The following is a 20,799-nucleotide window of genomic DNA, read 5'->3' on the forward strand; positions in this document are numbered from 1 at the left end:
TATCCTACAGATCATTCTCCTACAGATCATTCTCATACAGATCATTCTCCTACAGATCACTCTCCTACAGATCATTCTCCTACAGATCATTCTCCTACAGATCATTATCATACAGATCACTCCCCTACAGATCACTCTCCTACAGATCACTCTCCTACAGATCACTCTCCTACAGATCATTATCCTACAGATCACTCTCCTACAGATCATTCTCCTACAGATCATTCTCATACAGATCATTCTCCTACAGATCACTCTCCTACAGATCATTCTCCTACAGATCATTCTCCTACAGATCACTCTCCTACAGATCACTCTCCTACAGATCATTCTCCTACAGATCATTCTCCTACAGTTATAATTCTTCTTCTACAGCAGTTGAAAACACTTTCCCTGAAATTCAAACATTTTCCATTGAAGCCCTAACTGATACAGTATACATTTGCTCCAGCAAACCCTCTGGACAAGACCTGTATTTATACCTAATAGCTCAAACGACTCCATGCATGCTGTAGCCATTTCTTATGCCCTTACATGTAATTCATGGAGGTAGCAGGGCTATTCAAATAATAGCTTATTTAAAAGACCCAGGGGTACATTTTCAGGATTCACAACCACAAACTGTATAATTAATCGAACTCATTGACTTTCAGATTGTGGAGTGTCTTTGTTCAAAAATGGAGCCCTGCACCATTTCAACCAGAAATCATTGTTGGGCAAAGCTGTGCGGGATACCGTTCTGTACTTGTGCATAAGCCCTCTTCCCATAACTATAATGCTCGCCGTGCAGTGTGTCCCGGCATTTAATAGGGCCCATATGGTTTTGTAGCGGACGATAAACATTGAATGCATTTGTTTTATCATCTGGTGGATAACATTGTTTAAGAGGAGCGGAGGGGGATTGGGATTCTACGATATACGACGGACAGACTTGGAACCCATCTGGGCATGTCTCTCTCTATGTTTCAGTCAAACAGCATCAGAAGGCAGATGTGTAAGAATATGCTGCTTTGAGGGTTAAAAGTGATTTCCGTAGCGTGATAGAGTTGCTTTACTTTGCTTGACTCTGCTTTTCCCCCAGAGATAAGGATCAGGCTGTCTTTGACATTGATCGTATTTGTCTCCTTATCCCTGTGATATCATATTTACTATCTGGAGCACTCAAAAGAGCGCAGGGCCTATCTTAGATCTAATGAAGTGTGTGTGTGTGTGTCTTGTGCAGCCAGATTTAATGGCGCCTGTCTGCTAACAGCGAGCGCGACCACCGAGATGAAAGACGCGACGAGCAGGGGATAGTGGTGATATAAACACAAGCAGGCAGCCAAATCAAGATCCTCTCTCGCTCGGTTCTCCCTCTCTCAATTTCTTTCTCTCCATTCCCCCTTCTCTACCTCTCTACTCTCGCTCTTCATTACCTCCCCCACTATCCCTCCCTCCCTTGCCTCATCCTCAGTATTTTCATTTTGAAAACAGAGAAGGGCCATGTTCAGTTGACAAATGTTGTCAAATGTTGCAGATCGAATTGGCATGAATAGAGCCCATGTGGTTCCTTATTCTACATGTCAGAGAGTCATGTTTGTTCTACATAGTCTGTTTCTATATCTGAACATTACAAAATGTGACGTCCCGCTGAACGGGCCCCAGATCCCCCTCTCTCTTCCTCCCCCTCTTGTTTATTTCCATATTGAAAACAATAGCAGACCTCCTTTTTAATGCTCTCTCTCTCTCTCTTGGGAAAGTAGGTTAGGCTTGCAGTCAGTCGAGGACATTGTCACATCCTACCACCACAGTAAAACACTCCCGGCAGCCGGGTCCAAAACACGGCTTGATTAGCAGCTTTGGCGACGAGGGAGGATACAGAGGAGTGAGGGGCACGGGCGGGGCGGCCACGCGGGGTATGACCCCCAGCCATGATTATCCAGGGCCCGTCGTAGTGACCCTATGCGCCAATTACCGTGATAAGGGAGCGAGGAGGGCCGGGGGGCAGACATGAGACTGTTCTCCTCTCCTTCTCCACCCTCACTGTATGGTGTGTGGTGCCTGTTAGAATGCACAATGAGATAAAAGCTGTCGATATCTAGCCCAGCATTGAAGAGGGCAGACGGCGGGGGGAGGCAAAAATGAGAGTCATGATGAAGAGTGATTGATCGTAAATGGCGAAAGAGGTGAGAAATGTATCTCTGCTCTTTCTTACATCTCCTCTTTCTTTCCCTCTCATCTCCCTATCTCTTCATCGTTCTCTCTCTTGCTCTTTCCGTCTCTCTTTCCCTCTCCAGGAAGGTTCCTGGTGGATTTAGTTGATGTGGACCGCATCTCCCAGCATGCAGCAGCAGCAGCGTTGCCCTGGGAGACCCCATCATTCTGCTGAGGGAGTGTGAACCCAGACAATGTGCTGTTGCTCCTCTCATTTCACCTCTCATAACAAGCCCAGATCTAACCTGTCTCTATGTCAGCCTATTGGGTTGAAAGGGCTGCCATCTCACCATGCAGGTTGAGATGCGGGGTATATCTCAACAGTGTAAAGGGGTTTCCTTTACTTCCGTCGCACCATATGGGATGAGTACTAATAGGAAAAAGGGTGCATCTCAATAGTATAAAGTGGCTTCCTTTCCTGTCTACACCATGATCACTGATGTGGCATGGCCTAAAAGCCTATGAAATCCTTTCACTTGTTTGTGTTAAAAGTATACAAGGAAAGGAAGCCATATATGAGTATTGAGACACACCCCAAGGAGATGGTTGCTGTAATACCAAGCCATTAGGTTAGTCAAAGACGGTAGTAGGTGGGGACAGGTGAATAATCTTCTGTGGCCCATGCAGGACTAGTGGGCAGGGAGCCCCGTTGCCATAAGTCAAGGGGAGAGAGGTAAATGGAGGGAGAGAGAGTCCACGGGCATCGTGCCACCCTCCTTAAATCTCCCAAACGGCTTGTTTCACCACTGCCACCTTTCACATTCTCTCTGTATGTAACCCACTCTCGCCCTTTCTTCTGTTGTCGTTTGTCTGTCTGGGTCCTCATCCCTTCGTTCTGTATCTCTCTCTGAGTGACTGTTTGCCTTTTTATGTCTCCTCTCCGCCACCCCTCCTTCCTTTCCTTTTCACCTCCTAACCCCATCTCTCTGTTGCTCTCTGTTTTGGGTGAATAGTGTGAGGTAATGGGTCTGACAGAGACACAATGGAGGAACATTTCCAGACAGGAAGAACACTGAGGCGGGTACACAAGGTACAAAAAATAAATAATTAGGTCACAGTCAGTCTTCTGGTCTTATTATGCGTCATTCTACAGACTGGCCCCCTTTTAGACTTGGTTTTGACTCTCCACGTGACCCTTTACTTATGGGCAACTGGGCATAACGTCCATTTGGACACTGAGTATTGGTCACTTCACTGGAGACTAGTTTTCCCTTACTACTGGAGTAGCTTCGAAAAGGGCATTTTGAAAAAGTTACATTAGGCAGGGTTCCGTTCACTCAGGTTTATTCGACAAAAGCAATGTCGCAACAACAACAAAAAATACGCGACGTGTATTGGAAACGGCAGACATAGGAAACATTTTCTGACCATCGACAACATTTTTTAAAATCCATTCGACAGGGGTGGCTATTTCTTTTGTAAGATTTTGGAAACGGTTTGGGAATAAATTATGATTGTGGAATCATTTTTGTCATGAAACTATAAAGGTCCACTCCACATTTAATTCTAAATGCCTATTGCTTGCTAAATATATATTTTTTTACTTTCTGTAAAAATGTTTCTTTGCAGGACAAGGATTGCCTGAATTGCTTCGCCTTGCTTTTCTGGTTGGCTGGCAAGTTTCACCATCCAATTATTTCCGATCTACAAGAGTTTCACCATGGCACGGACATGAGAATTATTAGAATATGGCAAATATTTGTCAATTATTGCATTCTATCCATGCTGGCTTTTACGGGCTACCTACTGTAAGACATGAAACAGATAGCTGTCTGTCGACAATGTATTAATGCGCAATTTGCCTAAATGGTTAATGGAAACACTTCAACCACTACATTTTTATTGGACAGTATAGGTTTTTAAGAAAAAATGTTTTTTTTAGGTGTGACGTCGTCATGTCCAGCACGTTTTGAACGACACAATATAGTGAAATGGAAATCCACCCTAGCAGGCAATTATCGCATTTATTTATCCACTCAAACTTTCTAAATGTCGACAACAACAACAAAAATCCCTGCACAAGTTAATGGAAACATAGCTAGTGATGCCTCACAAAACACTCTCAAACTGCTATTTTTTATTAAAGTGATATAAATCTACAAAACATCTATAAACAGATGATATCAACAGCTCACAATAATGTCTCTGTTAAAGCCAGACGTCTCCATAAGGAAGGTGTTTGGCCTCGGCTGCGCAGCACATTGATGTCTGACTAGTGCCTCAGCACAAAATGGCTGCCGTGTATCACCTAGGCACACGTAGGAACATTTCATTAGTGCATAGGGTGATTCACTGCCAAAATACTGCCGAACACTAAGAAACTGAATGTAAGCTACAGTGTAGAAGCAATTCATAGATCCGCTTTTCAATGGCAGGGAATAGCAATATCAGAATGTACGTCTTCAAAATAAAAAGGAGAAAAGTGACACTGAAGTTAACCCGATTGCAAAAGCTACTATAAAGATGGCTATGACACAAACATGCAGGCAAGCAAAGCACGTATACACACACACACCGATGTGCGCGCACACACACACACACACACACACACACACACACACACACACACACACACACACACACACACACACACACACACACACACACACACACACACACACACACACACACACACACACACACACACACACACACACACACACACACACACACACACACACACACACACACACACACATCCACAGCATACCCAAGCTCATTCCATTTCAGCTCTAGTTAGGAAAATGCTCTGATTATGTATTCCTTTGAAGTTGATGCTTCAAAGCACTACTTTATTAGGTCATTTCTGTTTAACATTTTAAGAGGCATTTGGTTCATTTCGCATTTAAACATGCAGGGAGCAGAAAATGTGTGAAAACGAAAATGAAGAGACTATGAGGACACATTGATATTTGAGAACATCTTCAAAACATGTCTTACTAATGTTTTAGACATGTTACAGCTCAGGTCCCGACAGTAGCACAGCGCACCCATCTTTTGACGTGTCTCTCTGTACATTGTATATCTTGGAGAACGGTACAGAAATCTACAGTAAAAATTGGACATACAGTGTTGGTATAATTGTTGGTGTTATGTTCATTTCATAAAGAGTGCATCTGATTGCAATGGGTGCAAAAACAAAGACAACTGTCCTAAAAACAGCCATCATTTTCTACAGAAGGCTGCTTGCAACGAGTTTGGCCCTGAAGAGAGTTCAGAGAAGATGAGGACATTGAATTAAGCTCGGACCGTCACTCAAGCGTTAAATTGCCTTAAAAGAGAACTGAATTTCATCAGAGCATTGGGTGAAATAAAACTATTATGCCGTGCCAATGTCAACACATGTCCAAACTTCAAATGAACTGTACTGTAGTGTGGACTACTACCATAACAGCCAATCATAAAATACTTCCACATGCACATCTGTATAACTTTAAATGCCTCCCTTTGTACTGCTACATGCCATTTATAAGAATACATACTTACAGTTGTCAGAAGTTTACATACACCTTAGCCAAATACATTTAAACTCAGTTTTTCACAATTCCTGACATTTTATCCTCGTAAAAATTCCCTGTCTTAGGATCACCACTTTATTTTAAGAATGTGAAATGTCAGAATGATAGTAGAGAGAATTATTTATTTCAGATTTCATTTCTTTCATCACATTCCCAGTGGGTCAGAAGTTTACATACACTCAATTAGTATTTGATAGCATTGCCTTTAACTTGTTTCACTTGGGTCAAATGTTTCGGGTAACTTCCCACAATAAGTTGGGTGAATTGTGGCCCATTCCTCCTGACAGAGCTGGTGTAACTGAGTTTGGTTTGTAGGCCTCCTTGCTCGCACACGCTTTTTCAGTTTTGCTCACACATTTTCTATAGGTTTAAGGCCAGGGCTTTGTGATGGCCACTCCAATACCTTGACTTTGTTGTCCTTAAGCCATTTTGCCACAACTTTGGAAGTATGCTTGGGTTCGTTGTCCATTTGTAAGACTCATTTGCGACCAAGCTTTAACTTCCTGACTGATGTCTTGAGATGTTGCTTCAATATACCCACAGAATTCTCCTACATCATGATGCCATCTATTCTGTGAAGTGCACCAGTTCCTCCTGCAGCAAAGCACCCCCACAACATGATGCTTAAACCCCCGTGCTTCACGGTTGGGATGGTGTTCTTCGGCTTGCAAGCCCCCCCTTTTTCCTCCAAACATAACGATGGTCATTATGGCCAAACTGTTATATTTTTGCTTCATCAGACCAGAGAACATTTCTCCAAAAAGTACGATCTTTGTCCCCATGTGCAGTTGCAAACCGTAGTCTAGCTTTTTTATGGCTGTTTTGGAGCAGTGGCTTCTTCCTTGCTGAGCAGCCTTTCAGGTTATGTCAATATAGGACTCATTTTTCTGTGGATATAGATACTTTTGTACCTGTTTCCTCCAGCATCTTCACAAGGTCCTTTGCTGTTGTTCTGGGATTGATTTGCACTTTACGCACCAAAGTACATTCATCTCCAGAAGACAGAACACGTGCTGCAAAATTTTCACAAATAATGTTGTAGGCGGCTTATGGTAAAGAAATTAACATTCAGTTCCCTGTCAACAGCTCTGGCCGACATTCCTGCAGTAGGCATGCCAATTGCACGTTCTCTCAAAACTTGAGTTTCAACTGTTCTGTCTGCGGCTATGGAACCCTGACCTGTTCACCGGATGTGCTACCTGTCCCAGACTCGCTGTTTTCAACTCTCTAGAGACACCAGGAGCGGTAGGGATACTCTGAATGATCGGCTATGAAAAGCCAACTGACATTTACTCCTGAGGTGCTGACCTGTTGCACCCTTGACAACCACTGTGATTATTATTATTTGACCCTGCTGGTCATCTATGACCGTTTGAACATCTTGGTCATGTTCTGTTATAATCTCCACCCGGCACAGCCAGAAGTGCCATCATAGCCTGGTTCCTCTCTAGGTTTCTTCCTAGGTTCTGGCCTTTCTAGGGAGTTTTTCCTAGCCACCGTGCTTCTACACCTGCATTGCTTGCTGTTTTGGGGTTCTAGGCTGGGTTTCTGTACAGCACTTTGTGACATCGGCCGATGTACGAAGGGCTTTATAAATACATTTGATTGAGTGACTGAGACATCTGTGGCATTGTGTTGCCGGACAAAACTGCACATTTTAGAGTGGTCTTTTGTTGTCTCCAGGACAATGTGCACCTGTGTAATGATCTTGCTGTTTAAACGGCTTCCTGATCAGCCACACCTGTCAAGTGGATGGCAAAGGAGAAATGCTCACTAACAGGGATGTAAACAAATTTGTGAACAACATGTTTGAGAAATGATATTGCATTTCAGCTCACGAAACATGGGATCAACACTTTACATGTAGCATTTAAAAATGTTGTTTAGTGTTCACACCTTTACCTATTCAGCCTAGATTGTATACAATACTTGTTTTTCAATACCCATGCTAGTATCTGTCCCTCCATCACCGTGCTATGGCGCTGACGCCCTCTGTGTGATACTGTGGGATGTAGGGGAATGCGGAGTCATGACTCAGAGCTCAGCGCAGGGCAACACACACGCACTGACAGATACAGAGTCTATAAGTTCCTGTGCCCCTGTGTGTGTCCCTGTATGTGTGTGTGCGCGTGTGTGTGTCTGTGTGTGTGTCCCTGTATGTGTGTGTGCGCGTGTAAACGTCTCTCTTCAGTGTGTGTATATGTGCGCATGTGCCTATGCTCTACAGTGAATGTGTGTGTGTGTGTGTGTGTGTGTGTGTGTGTGTGTGTGTGTGTGTGTGTGTGTGTGTGTGTGTGTGTGTGTGTGTGTGTGTGTGTGTGTGTGTGTGTGTGTGTGTGTGTGTGTGTGTGTGTGCGTGCATAGACCAAAGGGCGTGACATTTACAGAGGGTCTTGAGAGCGCCACATTGCTCACTGTCACGCCCTGACCTTAGTATTCTTTGTTTTCTTTATTATTTTGGTTAGGTCAGGGTGTGACATGGGTGATATATGTGTTAGTTGCCCGTGTCAGCACTATATTTAGCTTCGCGTTCGTTTTGTTGTTTTTGTAGTTTGTTTAAGTGTTTCTTCGTCTTCATTAAAATAAGATGTATCCATCTCCCGCTGCGCCTTGGTCTCCTCCATACATCGAACGTGACACTCACCATGTGTCACGATACATGTCATCCCAGAGTGCTGTGAGGTGGTGAAATATCACCCTCCGTACTGGTACAGCAGTTTAACCGCTGACCTAACCTGGCTGGCCGACAGGCTAACTCTCATTCACCTCCTGTTAAAACACACTAACGTCCATTTTCTTTTGTCACTAATCGGTCTTTTAACCAATTAGATCAGATCTTTTGCCTAGAATTGGCTAAAAGATCATAATTGGGCTGCCTGTGTAAACGCAGCTTCAGTGGGTTACCAGATATGACTAAGGGTTAGAATGACCACAATTCCCATAGGGAGCAATTGACACATACTGTACTGCCTACATCCAACATGGCACCCTATTTCATTCAGGGCTCTGGTCAAAAGTAGTGCAGCATAGGGAATATGGGTGCCATTTGGGACGCAGTGGGTTACAGGACATGACTAAGGGCAGAATTTGATTCACATAAGGAGTAATTGGCATACAGGCTATATGATTAGAACGCGTGCCATACAGCAGAAATACGACTGAATCTGAGGTAAGGAGAACGAGTAGAGCTTCCATGGGCCCGATCAACTTCTTCGACGTCTTAGGGAAGAATAACCTGGATAGTCCTTTCTGTGTTCTATCAAATTACTGTACTACCATTCCTCTCCAGAACTCTTCCCAAAAACATCATTCATCATAAATAAGCCATTCCCTTATTATTGAGAGACGGCTATGTGTGTGTGTGTGTGTGTGTGTGTGTGTGTGTGTGTGTGTGTGTGTGTGTGTGTGTGTGTGTGTGTGTGTGTGTGTGTGTGTGTGTGTGTGTGTGTGTGTGTGTGTGTGTGTGTGTGTGTGTGTGTGTGTGTGTCTGTGTGTGTTGTGCCCTCTGCTGGAATAGAACTAACACTTCTTCTCAATCCTCTTTCAGAGCTACAGTCGACTTCATGTGTTATGGGGACATCTAGTGTTGGGTTGGTTGCATGTCGTGTTCAAACCCGAGCAGGGATGATTTCAGTGTGCGTCACGCCAGCAGCGATAATAGAGTGAATGACACTATTCATCATGTCCTGACTCTGCCAGTATGCTTGTAGAGATGGCATGAATATAGCTATGCTCTGCGTATGTGGAATGATTGTAGCACATAAAAAAATACAGATACATACAGATACTTAAAAAGAAGAAGAAAAGGAATACATTTGTGCACTCAATGACAGTCAGACGCGCACAACAAACGCACCAAGCAGGTCTCTCCTTTGACATAGTTAGGGCTGCACTTACCTCGTCTGTTGACATTTATATAGTGACAGTTTGCTGTCGTTCTCTCAGCCTGCGCTGAAATGCATTCGTTTGTTCTCATAAATGTGTCTATGTTTTGTCCTAGAGGGCAGTGCCCTCAATGGAGGTTACCATACAACCCACCAGCCGTGTCACATGATGTAAACTAACACCAGCACACCTAAAAACAAGTAAACTGCTCAGCATGGCCCCTGTTCATTTGAATCAGGTGTGCTGGTGTTAGTATACACCAAATATGTAAAAGGACTGGTCGCCAAGGACTGGGTTGGCAAGGGCTACCACAGCCTGTCTGAACACAACGGCTGTGTCTGAAATGGCACCCTATTCACTGTTAGCTAGCCCTATGGGCCCTGGTCAAATGCAGTGCACTATAGGGAAATATAGGATGCCATTTTGGCTGCACCCAATGTCCCCCAAAACAGAGGAGCTTCACCTGCGTGTTCAGTCGGCTATGGGCGAGAACTAACACCTGCACAGTCATACGGACCCTCAATCGTAGGGGTGAATTCACCGGTGTCGGAGTGGTGTGAGCAGAGAAAGTGACATGCTGTTGGGCGGAAATGGAAAGGATAGAGATTTGCCTACAAAAAGCTGTTGCTGAGACGAGCAGGAGGGAATAGAAGGAGACTGACGGACTAAAGGACAACAACGGGGGAACTATAACTGAAAGAAGGAAATGGGAGAGGGGATTGAGAAGAGAAGTGCATCACGGAATGGAAAAGGAAAATCCTAGTGTCGTCTCAGAGGCGGAAATAAACAGGACAGAATGATAAGACCGAGAGCTGATTAAAAAGCCTAAATGATCCGAGAGAGATGGCTAAGAGAGAGAGAGATGGCTAAGAGAGAGAGAGATGGATAAGAGAGAGAGATGGCTAAGAGAGAGATGGCTAAGAGAGAGAGAGATGGCTAAGAGAGAGAGAGATGGCTAAGAGAGAGAGATGGCTAAGAGAGAGAGATGGCTAAGAGAGAGATGGCTAAGAGAGAGAGATGGCAAAAGAGAGAGATGGCAAAGAGAGAGAGATGGCTAAGAGAGAGAGATGGCTAAGAGAGAGATGGCTAAGAGAGAGAGAGCTAAGAGAGAGATGGCTAAGAGAGAGATGGCTAAGAGAGGAGATGGCTAAGAGAGAGAGATGGCAAAGAGAGAGAGATGGCTAAGAGAGAGAGATGGCTAAGAGAGATGGAGAGAGAGAGATGGCTAAGAGAGAGATGGCTAAGAGAGAGAGATGGCTAAGAGAGAGATGAGATGGCTAAGAGAGAGAGATGGCAAAGAGAGAGATGGCAAAGAGAGAGAGATGGCTAAGAGAGAGAGAGATGGCTAAGAGAGAGAGACGGTAAAGAGAGAGAGATGGTAAAGAGAGGGAGATGGCTAAGAGAGGGAGATGGCTAAGAGAGAGAGATGGCTAAGAGAGAGAGATGGCAAAGAGAGAGAGATGGCAAAGAGAGAGAGATGGCTAAGAGAGAGAGATGGCTAAGAGAGGGAGATGGCTAAGAGAGAGAGATGGCAAAGAGAGAGAGATGGCTAAGAGAGGAGATGGCTAAGAGAGGGAGATGGCTAAGAGAGAGAGATGGCTAAGAGAGAGAGAGAGATAGTGATAGAGTGTTCACTTGTATGACGTGAGGGGAACGGCAGCATTTTATGGGGGGGAACATCATACAGAAGACAGTGGCACAATCAGTAGAACAGTGATATAAGTCTTAGAAATGCATATAATAAACCACTTACTGAGGTTACAGTCTATCCTGATACAATCTGGCGGGAGAGAGAGCGAGATGGTGAGGTCAAATCAAATAAAGAGACAGGAGAGAAAGGAGAAGAAAAGAAAAAGAGAGAGAGAGAGAGAGAGATAATAACATTTTACATCCTTCAAGGTACATTCTGCAGACAACCAGGCATTTCGCTAGGGACCACCATCCGGGGACAGAGCTACGAGTCAGGATCACCCTTTTCCTTTTCCACACCTCCGTCATCAGCACCCCTATCATCCCCCCATCCCTCCCTCAGTCCCTGCAGCCACCATTCAAAACCCACCCAGTCCCAATGCGCTACAGAAGGCAAGATATTCACCCAATCATTGGTACAACGAAGCTCTGGAGCTGTAGGTCTACTTGGCGGCACTTGATGGCCAGGGAACCAAGCCCATTCAATAAGCGGAGGATGAGAAACGTGCGTTTTTCAAGTAATCCCGACTCTTGTTCTCTCGTGCTAGATAGACAAAGATGACGTGTGGAGCGCGTACAGCAAGGTCATCAATTCCACGTGTGATGACATCGTGGGCGCGACCGAACGTGGAAACAGTGGACATGGCGTACAGATAAGTCGTCGTCGATCGAAGCGCATTGGGTCAGTAGATGGAGAGAGACAGAGTCAATTCACCATTTCAGTCACTGGCGTGTTAGTCCAAGCGAGAGTCGGCGATTGTTAAGTGTGTTTCGTTATTCCTATTCCCTACAGTGGCTTTTTTAAAATCAGAAATGGGTTAACCGAGTGCCAACAATGTGATGGTGGGTTAGAAACAGCTTGCCTTTTGTAGCCCCTCAGGTATGGAAACCAACAGCAGCAATATTAGGAAAGGGTGATCTGCACACCCCAGTCACAGTAAGCCAAGTGCACACACACCTATATCAGGATATGCTATAATATTCTAGATATGCTAGAATATGCTATACAAGCACTAACTCTAGCTTTATTCTACAACAGCTTTCTCTGAAATGCATGTCTTTTGACCGCACATGGTAAAATGGTGGAGCTCCATTGTCGAGTTAGTATTCTCTTCTGCCCCCTGGTGGTGACAGGCTGCGTGTGCATGTGGCTGTGGCTGAGGCGTGGTCTCGAGCTGTCAACCGCTACAGAATAGTGGACTCAAACAGCCATGGACCAGGCTCACTGTTATTGGGATTCTGTGTCTGATACTGACATTAAAAGGTCATTTGTCATTCCTCAATGACAACATCACCTAATGAGAAATTAGATTGCCCACAGCTTGTGTGAGTGCGGTCAATGTGATTGTGATGGAGTTTGAACGAAAGGAAAACATGCATTACTATTTACACGTGTGTGCCGACGTCACAGACTGCAGAATGATCAATTGAACCAACTAATTGTATATTGATCATCCGATCATGCAGTGTCCCTGTACACTGTTTCAAATTGATCAATGAACTCATCTTTTAATTATCTTGGGGAATATGGTAAGCAGTCCTCCTCCGGTTCTAAAACAAATTCCACCTCCAACTGAGACAAAAATTGATTTCCTCTAAACTAGCAATTAATATAAATGTTGATGTGGATATGACACCTCTGAGTATGGTCTGATTCGGAGAAGTGAGGGAGCGATCTAGGCAGAAATTAAGAGGAGGACCTAGGGAAGGATGTTCGGTAAACTATCATCTGGCTCATTTGGACACATTAGCGCTATGGATTAGCATTTAGCCTCATTAGCTAAGATAAACGATGTGTTTGGCTGGGGCTGATTGTTCTGGGCCAAGGTGGACTTGGGTCTGTGTGTCGGTCCTCTGGCGCAGGGCTGAGCAGCATGGCAAAGGCAGAGTCAGCTACATCACAGAACGTGTGTGTGTGTGCGTGTGCGTGTGCGTGTGCGTGTGCGTGTGTGTGTGTGTGTGTGTGTGTGTGTGTGTGTGTGTGTGTGTGTGTGTGTGTGTGTGTGTGTGTGTGTGTGTGTGTGTGTGTGTGTGTGTGTGTGTGTGCGTGCGTGTGTGCGTGTGTGTGTGTGTCGCTGTGGGACAACACTGGGCTGTGAGCCGGTCTCTCTGACTGTTTGATCCGAGGGCCGCAGACATACAGGCCATTGAAGGGATGAAAAGTTCCATCGTCTGAGCCTTGGCCAAGTGAGAGATGAGAGAGCGAGCGAGAGTGAGGGAGAGAGCGAGAGAGACAGAAACTTTGAGAGTGTGATAGAGAAATGGAGAAAGAGTCAGAAAGAGAGAGAGAGAAAACAAGATGAATAGAATGGATACGGTGTGGCATTATTGGAGGAACCATCCTCGTGTCTCTAAGTCGGTGGCCCACACTCCTGTATCCCAGGGTGCACCTGGGCCTTGTTTCTCCCCTACTCCTACTGTGAACTCTCTCCCTTCAAGTGGCAGACACCGTTATCAGTGCCATAGGTCGCAACAGTCTGCCAGGAGTCCAAACTACGGACAAAGGCTTAGTGCTGTAGGGTAATATGTTTCTGTATCACTGCCTTCCAGTCTCTATATTTGTTCTACTCATCTAGAATGATGTCAGAGTAGTCTATGGACCATAACGGCTCTGGCTTTACCATTCTCTATAGCACCCCCTACTGGAAGACTGTGAACAACCAAACCCCTTTATCTTCAGGCTAGAGGTCTCTCCACAGGGACCATGGGAGAAACAGAACCATGCGGAAGCAGAGGGGGTACAGGAGTAGATCTACCCAGGGAGGCAGAGACCGGAGACGGGCTTGCATTAACAGACAAAGGCTCATGTTTAGGGGGTGGAGATGGAGCTTGACGGAAGGGTACGAGAATGGGGTTTCCGAGGTCATGGTGGGGTTGCCATGGGTTACCTAGGTTGACAGTCAGCTTGACCCTGCCACCGTCCAACTCTAGCCTCAGGGTGTCAGCGGACTCTTTGGAGGTGGTGGCCACGAGGAGACCGAATGCCCGTTGGGACATGAACCGCAGCGCCACGTCCTCTGCCTCGGTGTGCATGGTCCCCGGGATGATGATCTTCAGGTACATGCTGCCGTCGTAGCTCAGCACCGTTGCCTCTGTACGAGGGGTGGAAGTAATGGGGGGGGGGGGGACAGACACACACACACACATACATTAACAGGAGAACAGAGACCAGACATACAGCATTAGATGACCCAACAGACACTGACACCCAGCACGGGAGAGGACATCCAAGTTCAGCAAAGCGTCTTTTCTTTGAAGAGAAACTAGAGGAACCAGGTCCAACACAAACAATAGAAGAGTTATTGTAGATGCGTTGACGTCATCCTGGGCCCGGTCAGAGAAACAACGCATGCACCCCCTGCAGCTGACTAGATCACTTCTGAAGAGTTGCCTAAGGAGGGCTGTGTATATGGGTCAACACATGTTGCCATGGGCTCAGCTGATTCACCATGGCTGGGTACTTGCCTTTTATTTTAGATGCATATGGTTGGGAGCACAAACCAAATACTGTATGCTGCTACTGGTTAGGCCACTGAAATCAACTTGAACAGATAGCATATTGCTTTTTGGAAAACAACTACTTGCTGTTAAATGAAAAGGTTTAGAAGGTTAGTTTCCAATCTCACTGGACTATTGAAGACAAAGTCCCACACTACTCATACACACATATTGAGTTAAGACACTGTGGTCAAACTTGTGACAGCCAAGCATAACTCTCTTTCACGGCCTTGCAGTATTCGATAGCCACACTAGATGGCAGGGAAGCAGCACGAGAAACACAGCCGGCCCATTTGAGAAACAGAAACATTAAACATTAGACCAAGTCCCACACTACTCATACACACATATTGTGTTAGGCCACTCTGGTCAGAGCGTTGGGTCAGTAAACGACAGGTCATTGGTTCAAATCCTCGAGCCGAATAGGTGAAAAAAATCCGCCGCCGTGCCCTTGAGCAAGGCACTTAAACCTCATTGCTCTGGATAAGAATGACTCAAATGTGTCACGTAAAATGCCAGACGTGTGACAACGAAGCATAACTCTCTTTCACACCCTTGCAGTATTACATTGCCACACTAGATGGCAAGGAAGCGCTACAAAAACACAGATGGCCCCATTTAAGAAACAGAAACATTACACTAAACTGCCCTTCACTTCCGAAACTGTCCATTACACGTAGATCCTTCACTTCCTAAACTGTCCATTACACGTAGATCCTTCACTTCCTAAACTGTCCATTACACGTAGATCCTTCACTTCCTAAACTGTCCATTACACGTAGATCCTTCACTTCCTAAACTGTCCATTACACGTAGATCCTTCACTTCCGAAACTGTCCATTACACGTAGATCCTTCACTTCCTAAACTGTCCATTACACGTAGATCCTTCACTTCCTAAACTGTCCATTACACGTAGATCCTTCACTTCCGAAACTGTCCATTACACGTAGATCCTTCACTTCCTAAACTGTCCATTACACGTAGATCCTTCACTTCCGAAACTGTCCATTATACGTAGATCCTTCACTTCCTAAACTGTCCATTACACGTAGAACCTTCACTTCCGAAACTGTCCATTACACGTAGATCCTTCACTTCCGAAACTGTCCATTACACGTAGATCCTTCACTTCCTAAACTGTCCATTACACGTAGATCCTTCACTTCCTAAACTGTCCATTACATGTAGATCCCTCACTTCCTAAACTGTCCCATTACACTTAAATCCTTCACTTCCTAAACTGTCCCATGACTCGTAGATCCTTCACTTCCTCCACTGCCTTGATTTCAATGCCAATGTTCTATTGTGCCATTACCTTTGTCAGGCCTACAACACAACATCCCTATACTGTGCATTCATTTCACCTCAACGGTTCCTTTGGTGCTATTACACAACAAACAGCCTACAGCGAATTAGAATGGATCAGACATGCATAGCCGCTAGCAGGTTGCACCACCCCCCAAACAGACAGACAGAGAGAGAGCAGCCTTGCACCACCTGGATGTGTGACAAGCCCAGATGGTGACAGTAAGCATCGTCGCTCAACCGAGCTCCCCAAACCTCACCCAACCTCCCAGCAGTTCAGTCAGCTAGCTTCCCAAAAGCCACCCATCCTCGAGTGCATTGCTCCTTCAAATGTCCTTTTACCACACTGCAGCTGGTTGAGGCTTCAGAGTAGCACAGGATGACGTCCATGTACTCGTACTATCTAAAGTCTATTATGATTAGGTTTAACTCGCTGGCTATAATAACACTTGTAAGCATGAAACCAAACATGACTTAATCTCCGCAGCCTGCTACCCAAACGTCCTCATCCTGTTTTGACCACCACTTGTTTCCCACTCCTCCACTTCTCCAGTCTCCCTGTTTCTCCTCACCGAGTTCACAGTTGCTGCCCAGGTAACCGGTGCCGGTGCAGTCGCAGATGTAGCGGTTCCATCCCTCTTTACACAGGCCTCCGTTCCCACAGGGGGTGCTGCTGCACCTCTTCTGAAGCTCGCGGGTGCAGAAGCTGCTGACGCCCGGGGAGCTCTGGATCTCGGCCAGGCGGCGCACGTCGCGGCTCTTGCCGTCGATGAAGAGGTCGCGGACGCAGCCCACGTAGCCGTAGTTGAGCAAGGCGGTCCAGACCTCGGGGGGCAGCACCAGGTCAGAGCGGGTCTCGGGGAGACCCCCCAGGAACATGTCGCTGTCCAGGTCCAGAATCTCACTGCCCTCGTTGGAGTTGAAGGGGATGCTGCGGCTGTTCACCGAGATGGAGCCTGGGAGTGGAGGCGGAGAGAGGAGGGTTATACACACGGCATGTCACATGTGTACAGTTCTTAATTGAATGCCACCGAGGAAACAGAAAGGTGCCGTACGGTATTTTCTCCGCAAACATCCTTTCTGAAATGAAAAGTAATCCAAGAAGTAATCGTAAAGTTTTTCAAAATGTATCGGTAATCCGATTACAATTCTTTTGCTGGTAACGCAACCGATTACAGTTTTTTGTTGTAATCAGATTCCATGCAACTGACTACATGTAATCAGTTCCTCCCCCGCCCTGACTGTGTACTGCACGTGTGTGTCACAGGAGGCTGCTGAGGGGAGGACGGCTCATAACAATGGCTGGAATGGAGTGAATGGAATGGTATCAAACACCTGTAAAACCACGTGTTTCATGTGTTCAATTCCATTCCATTAATTCCATTCCAAACATTACTATGAGCCCGTCCGCCCCTATTGCGGCGCCACCGGGCACCTGTGGTATGTGTGAATGTAATTGAAGCATTAGGCGAGATAATGTGTGTTTAGTAAGTGTGTTTACATGTTGGTACTCTTGTGTTTGTGGGCAAGTGTGATTGAGCGCATGGGATTGTGTGTGTGTGTGCGTGTGCGTGTGCGCGCGTGTGTGTGTCTGTGTCTGTGGTTGAGTGGATGTTGAATGAGAGTGCTTTTGTATGGTCTTGTGTGTGTGTGTGTGTGTGTGTGTGTGTGTGTGTGTGTGTGTGTGTGTGTGTGTGTGTGTGTGTGTGTGTGTGTGTGTGTGTGTGTGTGTGTGTGTGTGTGTGTGTGTGTGTGTGTGTGTGTGTGTCTGTGGTTGAGTGGATGTTGAATGAGAGTGCTTTTGTATGGTCTTGTGTGTGTGTGTGTGTGTGTGTGTGTGTGTGTGTGTGTGTGTGTGTGTCTGTGTCTGTGGTTGAGTGGATGTTGAATGAGAGTGCTTTTGTATGGTCTTGTGTGTCTGTGTTGTGGCTATAATCGGTTGAGTGGAGGGGGAACAACCCAGCAAAATGCAGCATAGACGAGAGTGGATGAGACCCAGGTTCTTCTCGTGGCGCCCGGCTATGATTTACGACTCACTCTTAATTGTCTATTAAAATGCAATTACAGGAGGGGCAGGAGTGTGCTCAGAGAGACTCCCTATAGTAGCGCAACACACGCATGTGCGCATGCAAACGCGCGCACACACACACACACACACACACACACACACACACACACACACACACACACACACACACACACACACACACACACACACACACACACACACACACACACACACACACACACACACACACACACACACACACAAAACCATAAGTGCCTACGTGAAAGCATGCATGCATCATGCAGACCCCTCAGGGGACGGTATGAGAAGAAATGGGTACGACAGGACAGAGAGAGGCGGGAGGAGGGGGTGGAGAGGTGTGTAGGAGAAGGCTTTTAGGCAGGGATGAAGGGCAGGAAGATCATCATTAGAAAAGGTAGATGAAGGAAAATGAATATTCAAAGCCTGTACACGTGTACTCCAAAGAAATAAAGTACTTCAGAAGCACAGGAGGCTGGTGCCACCTTAATTGGGAAGGACGGGCTCCCCTGTAACGGCTGGAACAGAATGAATGGAATGGCATCAAAAACCTCAAACGTGGTTTCCATGTGTTTGACACCATTCCATTCCAGCCAGCCGTTCTCCGCCCAGCACCTCCCGTGTAGAATATACACAGCTCTCTATATACGCAATAGTCTACAGGTGTGTACATTAGACTCCTTCAGAACCATAACATTAGGAAGGTATTGTCACACTGCTTCGTGTTCATACGTTCACCTTTCCTCCCTTCCCTCTGGAAGTCCACATGGCACCACTCCCCGTCGTTCACCTTCTTATTACTGGTCTTCAGCTTGATACTCCCCGACCCCATGTCCATGAGTAGGTATAGGAAGCCGTCCAGCAGCTCCATAGCAAAATAGTCTGACTTCATGTCTCGACCCGGCTTCTGCTCTTTAGGACCCTGGGGTCGCCCGTGGCTGAACAGCAGCAGGCCGCTGGGTTCTGTGGTGCGGAAGTCGAAGGAGATGGAGCCTGTTTTCTTGGTGTTCCACTTGGGCAGGGCGATGAAGGACTCGGGGGACTCAAAGGTGACGGGGTCCAGGGCGGCCACGTCCTCACAGCGGAAGACGAGGTCTCCGTTCAGGCTGATCTTAGGGTCCCGCTCGATGGCCAGCCGGGAGAGTTCTAGCTTGAAGTCGTTATTCTTATACACCACCTATAGGGAGAGAGGGAAGGCGGTAGAGGCATTTTGATTTTAGTACGGCCAGCTAGCGTTTAGGTTCATGTTCACATTCTGTGGGCCGTGTTGGCAATCATAGACACTTTCAAAAAAATATATATATAAAGGAGAGGCACACACTCTAGGAGCTCAGGTGCAAAAATATTTAAGCTAATGAGCTAATGTCTAAGTCAATGTGTCGGTCAATGTTCACATTCTATAGGCTGTTTTAACAATCGTAGACACCACATGAGTTTGGGAAAGAGAAATGATGCATGCAAAGGCTAGCTGTCTACTTTGTATATCGATGGGTTTTGTACATAGACAAATGCGTCAGGCACTTTGAATGTGAATAAAAATGAATATATACGACAAGCTGCTCCTTTGAATAGCGATGCCGTCGAGCCGTCCTCGGCTTTCTCTGAAACACAATGTGTTCCGGTTACACTTCCTCGCCATTCAAAACTCCCTTCACATTGGATTTAGCGTCTCGATATCCAATTATGCTACAGAGTGACTATAACTTTCAAATGACTGAACCATAGACTTTAGAAGAAGCGCAGCGTTTGTTTGTGTGAGTGTGGGATTCACAGTTTAGTAAACGCAATTATTCACAACGACACTCTGGGTGATATCAAGGCGCAGGATGAAGGGAATAAAGAAGGGGGATAATGTAGTAGACTCCTACAGACTAATACAAAATGTTCCTGTCAGACTTAAAGCTAAAAAAAATACATGTCTGCACTCTTGTATGCGCATTCATAATATATATATATATATATCCAGAGTTTATTAAGCTGTCTTTTCCTGCAGCTTTATCTGACAGGTCCATACACTGCCGTGACGGCTGTCATCGGAGGAATGGTGTTAGCCGCCCTGGAAAGGTGGCACACTGTGAAACCACCGCAAGTGTGTGAGAACGCCACTTTTAGACGGAGGGTGAGAACACAGAAGCAAAGTTGGTTCTTGGCCCGGTGAGCACACACACACACACACACACACACACACACACACACACACACACACACACACACACACACACACACACACACACACACACACACACACACACACACACACACACACACACACACACACACACACACACACACACACACACACACACACACACACACACACACACACACACACACAGTCACAAACAGAAGTGTGGCAGATATGCAGGGGCGCACGCAGACACCAGGCCCTGAAAGTAGTTCTTCTAGGGTAGCGTTAGAAAGATTGCCATTCCCAGTACATCCCATTTCATTTTTCCTCTCAAGTTAGTGCCGAGGTACTGCAAAGCCCGCAACAAAAATGGACCAGCTGAACTCTCACGGTTTACCGAAATGGCTTTAAACATGAGAACTGGGGAATGCCTCAACTCACTTCTCTCATTTCAACATTTAATACAAGCGGCTCTGCAAAAGCTGCAAACTTCTCTGCTTCCCCTTTCCTCCATAGCTCCACTTGTATCACTGC

At 46.0% G+C, this 20,799-nt stretch overlaps 1 protein-coding gene across 9 annotated transcripts in view; it reads right to left on the reverse strand.

The window, feature by feature from the left end:
• LOC124008799 (neurexin-2-like) overlaps positions 1-20,799 on the reverse strand; it is a 1,096,959-nt gene that overhangs the window by 543,476 nt on the left and 532,684 nt on the right. For 7 of the 9 annotated variants that reach the window (XM_046320364.1, XM_046320362.1, XM_046320358.1 and 4 more), the window contains 4 exons: positions 18,876-19,314; positions 16,663-17,046; positions 14,174-14,377; positions 11,350-11,376 (listed from right to left, as the gene is read on the reverse strand). In XM_046320364.1, coding sequence (XP_046176320.1) covers positions 11,350-11,376; positions 14,174-14,377; positions 16,663-17,046; positions 18,876-19,314 — 1,054 coding nt within the window. The remainder of the gene's footprint in view (positions 1-11,349; positions 11,377-14,173; positions 14,378-16,662; positions 17,047-18,875; positions 19,315-20,799) is intronic. The other 2 variants (XM_046320366.1, XM_046320360.1) reach the window with 1 other exon arrangement.

The sequence above is a fragment of the Oncorhynchus gorbuscha genome, linkage group LG21 (genome assembly GCF_021184085.1).
Source record: "Oncorhynchus gorbuscha isolate QuinsamMale2020 ecotype Even-year linkage group LG21, OgorEven_v1.0, whole genome shotgun sequence".
Lineage (NCBI taxonomy): Eukaryota > Metazoa > Chordata > Actinopteri > Salmoniformes > Salmonidae > Oncorhynchus > Oncorhynchus gorbuscha.